Source organism: Trichophyton verrucosum, assembly GCF_000151505.1.
Source record: "Trichophyton verrucosum HKI 0517 chromosome Unknown contig00444_1.f1.exp, whole genome shotgun sequence".
NCBI lineage: Eukaryota > Fungi > Ascomycota > Eurotiomycetes > Onygenales > Arthrodermataceae > Trichophyton > Trichophyton verrucosum.
Genome location: NW_003315328.1, coordinates 120 through 7,978, shown reverse-complemented (window position 1 = coordinate 7,978; position 7,859 = coordinate 120). Strand labels below are relative to the sequence as shown.

Here is a 7,859-nt window from a genome sequence, read left to right as displayed (position 1 = left end):
GCATGAGGAGTCCCTGGAGGGAAGGCTCGGAAAGAGCCTCAATATCCGGTTTTTGTATGGATGAGCAGCCAGGATGTTTGGTGGTTTTGGTTTTGAGAGAGCTGAGATCATCGACAGGGGCTAGTTATATGAGGACAAGAGACCCATCAGCAGTTAACTCGGACAGAGAAGCAGAGAAAGCAAAGAAGCCGGGCCAGCATATCTCCTGACCATCCTCCTCGACCATCCCTATCCTCCCAAATTATCCGGGAAGGCCACCTTCTCTTAGCATCACTAAGGGACTAATCCTTGCATACATAACAAGGCGGCTAAGGCCTCGTCAGAGCAGCAAAGCACCCAGTGTGTATATACCGGTTAAAGGGACCGTCCGCAGCTGAAGGGCATCCGAATCAACCTCCTTTGCAAGCCCTAGTGGCCTTTATTTTTGGCTGACAAGGGAGTGAAGCTGTTGATATCAACCCTCTGCTGGCTGTCACTGGTCAAATCCCCCCCTCGTCCCCAAGTCCCCAAGTCTCTCTCTAGCCGCCTGAGCCCTGTTACTGCCCCACGCTTCATCACATCAAGTCACAGCAAGAAAAGGACATAATTTTTACTCCTGTCTTCTGTACTGCTTTCTCTCCTGCTATTCTGCTTTTTCCCCTTCCCGAGATAACTAGAAGAGTGAAGTGGGTGAGCTGGTGCCGGTTCTCTCTCTCGTTTGGATAACGACCGCTCCCCCAGGCGCATCAGACCAGGTAAATAAACCACCCAGACCTCCCCGTCCATCGTCCTGCCGCCTGCTTGCTCGACCATCACCATCACCACCCGCCGTCTGGCCTCCCTCACTTTGCTCTACTCTGGCTTCTAGACGGGGCGAGGGTCCGCCTGTCTTACCTACCAACCTCACCTCTCTCATCGTCCCCTCCTACCCCCCTTTTTTTCCCTTTTCTTTTCTTTTCATCCTCCTCTTCCCCCACCACCACCACCACCACCAAGCAAGCAAGCAATCCTGTCGCCTTTCACTCCTTCTTCCCTCCTCCTCCTCCTCCACAACCCGTCGATGCAGCAGTGCTCAAAGACCGAACAACGAGCCCAAGCTGTCTGCTCCTCCTTCTCCGGCTCATCAAACCTCGAATAGATAGACCCGGAGACCCACTACTCCCGTAGTCTGTCCCTCTATTTAACAACTATTATTTTATCTTTTTCCACTCCAAAAAAGACCGAACCAGAAACTCAATTAAAACCTCCCCCTTCGACGCTCGAGGAATCGCTGCTTGTCCTCTTGCTTCCTTTTGCCTCGGGCTTCTGCGTCTCTGGCTCTGCAAGAACTGCGAGAAGACGCCCTGCCTTGTCTCCGGCCAATTTGTGGATTGTCTTGTCTGGCGCCCCGGTTCCGGTTCTCCCTTTTCGCCGTGCCTTTCCCTGTCGACCTAGATAGGTACATGCGAGCGCGAAGTGACGGACAACATGGCAGATCTTCAAGGACGGAAGGTCTTCAAGGTGTTTAACCAAGACTTTATCGTCGATGAGCGCTATAATGTCACCAAGGAGCTGGGCCAGGGAGCCTACGGCATCGTCTGGTATGTGTGTCCTTTTTTTTTTTCACTCCCTCTTCCTTTTCCCCTGGGTCCTTCGTGCGGCTGTTTTGGTGCCCCGCATCCAGTCAGTAGAAACAACATCCCGCCAGCATCGTCACGCAGAAGCAGCAGCAGCAGCAGCGAGGAGAGCAACGAGCAACAGCTAATGCGACCTGGAAAACTGATAGTGCTGCCTCCAACATCCAGACCAACGATGGTGTGGCCATCAAGAAAGTCACAAATGTTTTCAGCAAGCGTATTCTGGCCAAGCGGGCCCTGAGAGAGATCAAGCTGCTACAGCACTTCCGTGGCCATCGCAACGTACGTTTTGGCCGCACTGCACTCCATTGTACTCGGGCTGATGAGATCTAGATCACCTGTCTCTATGATATGGACATTCCACGGCCGGAAAACTTCAACGAGGTGTACCTGTATGAAGGTATGTGGCTTATATATATTTACTGCAACTAAAGTCGGCAATTTTCACTATAACAGAAACTGACGGATACCAGAACTCATGGAGTGTGATCTTGCGGCTATCATTCGTTCAGGACAGCCCCTTACGGACGCCCATTTCCAGTCCTTCATCTACCAGATTCTATGTGGACTAAAATACATCCATTCGGCTAATGTGCTGCACCGTGACTTGAAGCCCGGTAACTTATTAGTCAACGCCGACTGTGAGCTGAAGATTTGCGACTTTGGCCTTGCTCGTGGATTCTCGATTGACCCTGATGAGAACGCTGGATACATGACCGAGTATGTTGCGACAAGATGGTACCGTGCTCCAGAGATCATGTTGAGCTTCCCAAGCTACACCAAAGCCAGTGAGTCCATCCTATATATACCAGTTAGCCTATAAGAGATACCATTGAGACTAACTGTTCCTTACTAGTTGATGTGTGGTCCGTTGGATGTATTCTTGCCGAGCTGCTTGGAGGGCGACCTTTCTTCAAAGGCCGTGACTACGTCGACCAGCTAAACCAGATCCTCCACTACCTTGGAACCCCCACCGAGGAGACTCTCTGCCGTATCGGCTCCCCACGCGCCCAGGAGTACGTCCGCAACCTACCCTACATGCACAAACAGCCCTTCGCCAGACTATTCCCCAACGCCAACCCGGACGCTCTCGATCTCCTCGACCGAATGCTCGCCTTTGACCCTTCATCGCGTATCAGCGTGGAAGAGGCCCTGGAGCATCGCTACCTGCACATCTGGCATGATGCAAGCGATGAACCCAACTGCCCTACCCCCTTCGACTTCCACTTTGAGGTCGTCGATGATGTGCAGGAGATGCGACGCATGATTCTTAACGAAGTACAGCGTTTCCGCGACCATGTGCGCCAACCTTCTCATATCCAGGCTGCTCTTGCCCAGCAGCTACAACCCCAGCAGACCAATGTGCCTATCCCAGAGGACAAGGGAGCTTGGAGACACGAAGATCCACGTCCACAGGAAGCAGTGTTTGATGGAACGAGCGAACACGATCTTGAAGCATCATTACATAGAGGCATGGACATGATTAGATAAATAGCGGGTCTGTATTCAGAACGACGCAAAGAGCGCAACAAAGAGATGGAGGGAGACTAATCTGCAAATACCAGCCAGCTCAAGGACGATGGGAGGGGGATAAAAATGGGTATTGTTCACATCGAGGCTTTCGCCCGTCCTTTTGCCTCGCCCTCTTTATACTCTTGTTTTTTTTGTTTTTTTTTGATATTTGGATATCCTTTTTGAATGGTTCAAAGCACTCTACGCTGTTTTATTTTGTGTCCTTTTTATCTTACACTTCCCTTTTTTGCTCTTCTTCTATGCGGTCTGGGCTAAATTTTAACATGAGACGATGCGGTTTCCCATATATGGTACAAAAATTTACTTGATACTATTTTCAATAGAAAAACCCTTTGCTTTGTACTCATTTTAACTCAATTTCTATGAAGAAGTTTGGTTTTCAGACAAATATAATCACAGCTATTGTTTTCTAGTTTATAGATGACAGATGATAGTCATCTAGATAGTCATAATAAAGGAAGACTTAAGAGACTAGCCGGTCTCTACAAGGAGGTATATATAGGAAGTAGAGGGGAGTGTTCTTTTCATCCTGGCTAACAAGGGTGTAGGATGGAAAGGGAGCAAAGGAAAAACACCAAACCAACATGAGTTTAAAAACGCCAACGCTATGCATCCACCCTCATTAGAAATAGGGAAGAGAATATACGAGGAAATGTGATAATAATACACCGGTCGAAGGGAGTAGTTATGGCTTCCGCTTGAAACCGGACTTTGCCGTGTTTTTTGGATCGAAAAGGAAGTTTGGTATCCAACAAGGTCACATCGAGATGTAGTCGGCGGGAAACATCTAAACAGACTTCTCAAGCAACTCCTTTGCTTCGTTGATCTTCGTGGCGAGGTACGGGCTGCCGCCTCGATCGGGATGGTTAAGGAGCATCAGCTTGCGGTGGTTCAAGCGGACTTTGTCTTTGGTAAGAGTTCGTTCACTAAGGACAATATTAGTTACTGTACTATCTGTCTATCGATTTTTCATTGTAGAGGAGAGGAAGGATCTTCTCGGATAAGTGGGTGGACGTACGAGAGAGATAGGATGAGAGAAGCCTCCCTCCTGTTCATCTTGGGCTCGAATCCGCCCTTGTAGAATGCACGGCCAGCACCGTTGACGCCTCCTCTGTATCTGCGCAGGGCAACTAGACCTGCTCGACCCTGTACGGATATTAGTTCCTGATGCTGTGCTGTTGATGTTCAATGGGACTTACGAAGAAAGCGGCCGCGGCAACACCAACACCGATAGCGACGACGGAGGTCATTTTTGGCGAAAGAGAGTGTATTTCTGTGCAGGAAACAAGTATGCGACGCCCGAAATGTCTGTCGATAGCTCGTCGGCTGGACTGCGAAGTTCTTTGCTCGGATTCTTCCCTTCTCGTTCTCGAGATTTGCGAAAAGGCGAAGAGAAGAGAAAAAAGTTATATAGACTTCGCCCGATTGGGACTAGCGTGGAAAAGCCACCCGCAACGTCAAGAGAAAAAAAAAAAATTAATTGAATGGATTTTGATAGAAGAAACAAACGACAAGATTGAATATATTTGAAAGTATTAGTTATATAAGATAGTCATCGACCGGACTCCAACATGCGGTAAGTAGACTCTTCGAGAAGTGCTATGGACAGCTTAGACTAACAGGGGAGTGTTGTAGGGTTGAGACTTGCCATTTCTGCTCACAGCCGGTGTATCCCTCCAAGGGGATAACATTCGTGCGCAACGATGCTCGACAGTTCCGCTTCTGCCGCTCAAAATGCCATAAGAACTTCAAGATGAAGCGTCAACCACGCAAGCTGAAGTGGACCAAGACACACCGAGCTCTGCACGGCAAGGAGATGATAGTAGACTCGTCGCTGGTCCTCTCACAGTTCGCCAAGAAGCGCAACGCACCGGTGAAATACGACAGGAACCTGGTGGAATCAACGATCAAGGCCATGAAGAGAGTGGAAGAGATCCGGCAGCGAAGAGAGAGGGTATACACGAAGAGACGGCTGGCAGGCAAGATTGCCAGGGACAGAAAGAGAGCCGAGGACAGAAGAGTTGTCGCGGAGGGCGAGCATCTTATCCGCAAGGAGCTCAAGGAGATGGCAGAGGGGACCAAAAAGCCGGAAGACCTGCTCAACAGAAAAGTCGGCCTGCCTGTTGGAGAGGAGAAGCTGCGTGGGAAGCAGAAGTCCAAGCTCTTGGTCGACGGCGGTGTGGAGGAGGAGATGGATCTCGACTAGATCCGTTGACTGTTCTTTGCATCTTACGCCCTTGCTTTTTTTCTTTTCGTCTGCTTTCTTACCTACCTGCTTGCCGGTTTACCATGCTGCTGGCAACAGATATCATTATGCTGGATTCCCCTGTTTTTGAAAAGATTTAGGCGTGTACTCTCCCTTTTTTTTACCTGCGATGGCGTTTGAATGGGTAGGGAAAAGAACTTTGATATATCCTTTCTTTTTTTTTACATTCTATCATTCTATGCTCTTTCTGGCTCCTTTCTCTTCTACTCTGTTTACATTCTCTTGTTTACTCTGCAGCTTCCCTGCATGAATGGTGGTCCAGATGTTTCTGTGGTGGTGAATATCAGAAAACATAAATACCCCCTATTCTGCCAGCACCTCTGATCCCGCTGAGATAGGGCCTATGATATACCAAATATACCTGATCTGTCCTCTATATACCATGTCCTGCTCCCCTATATACCTAGCAACGCCGGATCAATGTCCGTCGTGCGGGATCAGCGGCCCTCGAGGGCGAGTCCTCGGCGTGATCCTAGGGCTTCAATGTTACTCGATTAGGAAAGTGTGTTGTTCCCGCCACACATATAAAAAGGCCTTTTTTTTCCCTCACCTCCTCGACTTTGTCCTTTTTCTTCTTCTCTTCTTCTCTTCGGCCGCGCAGACACTTCCACCTCGACATCGAGAAAGACGACAAGCAAGCAAGAAAAGACAAGAAGATATCCTCTACGGAGGAAGAAAAGCCTCTCTGCCGCCCCCAGACACCACCACCAATCCCTGCTGCAACTCTTCCACCTCCACCACCGCAAAGCAGCAGGCCTCTCCTCCGCCTCCCTCCGTCGCTGCCGCTCCTTTTGAGGGTATGTTTGTTCACTTGCCAGCATCTTCTGCTCTGCTATAGACCAAGCTAACCAGAGACACAGGCAGCTAGACCCCAAAAGACAACAGTCTTTTACTCTCTTCCTTTGCGTCGAACGTGAGTGCTCATCCTCTCCCCCCAGCCCGGTCTCTGCTTGATATGATGCCCCCTTACCCCCTATTACTTTCTTCACGCGTTGATACGCGTTCTACTCCTCGACTTCATCCCCTTGATGAGCATGGCTAACGTACTGGTAACTAGAACGCCAAAATGTTGTTCGCCTTTATCGGTCTTGTGGCAACCTTGACAATATGGAGCTCGATAGCTTCATTGCCCATGACCGCCGTCACCCCTCGGGACGGCTTCGGCAGACGGTTGGCTGGGTCCATTACGGCCAGCTTAGTGACCATCGGTGCGTACGAGGTCACGAAAGAGGTAGTCATCACTGCCAACAAAACCAGTGACTACCTTTACCGTTATCTAGAGACGGAAGACCTTCCAGTAGAGGTGCTTGCACCTCTACCCGATTCTGTCTCTAGCCGCCTCCCGACGTTCGAACTATGGCTCGCAGTCCCTCCGGCCAAACTCGCGTATCTCCACGACCTCCGAAATGCAGTGGAGAAACACGACACTCTCAACAAGCGCACGTTATGGTACCTGCTAAATACCCTACCATCTCGCTGCTCGAGTGCTGCCGTCGCTGTCCCAGGTGCAACCCCAACCCACCGTGCAGACAGTCTCTCGCCCGCCAATTCCCTCGAGTTTCTGTCTGCCGGTGCCTACCTGGGACTCATCCTCGCGTCATTGGCCCTTGGCCGATGTTTAGGGGCCCGTTACCTTGTCCCCGCGAGCGACGACGACAGTTTGGCCCTCCTCCCCGTTGGAGCATCACCGGCTCTGCCACACCGGGTGGTAACCGGCCTCCAGTGGGAAGTGAGAACGGAGTTCGTAAACGGCTTACCTCTGATGTGGGCTTCCCAACCCTACATCAGCTCTGAGCTGCTTTGCTGGATTGCTGAGACGGAGAACCTCCACTTACCAACCCCGCAACCCGACCACACCACCAAACGGCAGACTGAGGCCCGTCCTGGACCTCAGCGGCAGGCGTTAGTACTTAGACGCCTGGCCAACATCTCGCCGTTCGTCTTGATTCAAATCGTTAGGCTCCTCGCATCTGCCCTCGAGGGCTGGACCCCAGCTTCGCCAGAATCTGGGTCGCAACCATGCCTCGACAGTGCAGAACCTCTACGGGAACCCAAGAAAAAGAAGCGTAACCGACCCGGCCAAAAACAACGTCGACGCCAATGGATAAGAGACATGCACGCCATGCAAGACAAGGCCGTACAGGAGGCCGGGGGGAAGTCACAGTCGTAAGACTGTGTTCCGACCTTCGTCTTCTGTCCGATTGTATGGTGCTTCATGCCTCACGGATACAGTACTGACATAGCCGCTCCTCCCAATCCTACCGGCATTCTGTCAGCCCTTCTCAGTGCCTAGATGAAGACATCGGGTGAAGGTGCCGTGTGATTGTCCCCCCCTTTTCTCCTCTTTCCTGTCGGTGTCTTCGCCTCCCACTGGTTCCCTCGGGGGCTGGTTGGCGTAGGTGAAGATTCCGTTGGTTAGTTGGAGACTGGGCTGGGTATTGCACGTCGCTGGACCTCGTGGTTTT

The 7,859-nt window shown here is 50.9% G+C and overlaps 6 protein-coding genes across 6 annotated transcripts; 5 read left to right on the top strand and 1 right to left on the bottom strand.

Moving 5' to 3' along the window:
• Positions 1–847: 847 nt before the first annotated feature.
• On the top strand, positions 848–1,117 carry TRV_05666 (uncharacterized protein; the record flags this gene model as incomplete). Its single annotated transcript, XM_003020223.1, has 1 exon — positions 848–1,117. A coding segment is annotated over one exon (270 nt), but the record flags the coding sequence as incomplete, so codon positions are not given.
• Positions 1,118–1,446: 329 nt separating this feature from the next.
• TRV_05665 (uncharacterized protein) lies at positions 1,447–3,086 on the top strand (the record flags this gene model as incomplete). Its single annotated transcript, XM_003020222.1, has 5 exons — positions 1,447–1,563; positions 1,650–1,877; positions 1,929–1,995; positions 2,069–2,383; positions 2,452–3,086. The coding sequence occupies 5 exons, from the start codon at positions 1,447–1,449 to the stop codon at positions 3,084–3,086; spliced, it is 1,362 nt and encodes a 453-aa protein (XP_003020268.1).
• An 829-nt stretch (positions 3,087–3,915) lies between these two features.
• On the bottom strand, positions 3,916–4,378 carry TRV_05664 (uncharacterized protein; the record flags this gene model as incomplete). Its single annotated transcript, XM_003020221.1, has 3 exons — positions 3,916–4,054; positions 4,147–4,274; positions 4,328–4,378. The coding sequence occupies 3 exons, from the start codon at positions 4,376–4,378 to the stop codon at positions 3,916–3,918; spliced, it is 318 nt and encodes a 105-aa protein (XP_003020267.1).
• Positions 4,379–4,699: 321 nt separating this feature from the next.
• Positions 4,700–5,334, top strand: TRV_05663 (uncharacterized protein; the record flags this gene model as incomplete). The annotated part of the gene is made up of 2 exons (XM_003020220.1): positions 4,700–4,704; positions 4,764–5,334. The coding sequence occupies 2 exons, from the start codon at positions 4,700–4,702 to the stop codon at positions 5,332–5,334; spliced, it is 576 nt and encodes a 191-aa protein (XP_003020266.1).
• A 442-nt stretch (positions 5,335–5,776) lies between these two features.
• Positions 5,777–6,232, top strand: TRV_05662 (uncharacterized protein; the record flags this gene model as incomplete). The annotated part of the gene is made up of 1 exon (XM_003020219.1): positions 5,777–6,232. One exon carries the CDS (start codon positions 5,777–5,779, stop codon positions 6,230–6,232), a length of 456 nt encoding a protein of 151 aa, XP_003020265.1.
• Positions 6,233–6,460: 228 nt separating this feature from the next.
• On the top strand, positions 6,461–7,564 carry TRV_05661 (uncharacterized protein; the record flags this gene model as incomplete). Its single annotated transcript, XM_003020218.1, has 1 exon — positions 6,461–7,564. One exon carries the CDS (start codon positions 6,461–6,463, stop codon positions 7,562–7,564), a length of 1,104 nt encoding a protein of 367 aa, XP_003020264.1.
• Between the last annotated feature and the right edge of the window lie 295 nt (positions 7,565–7,859).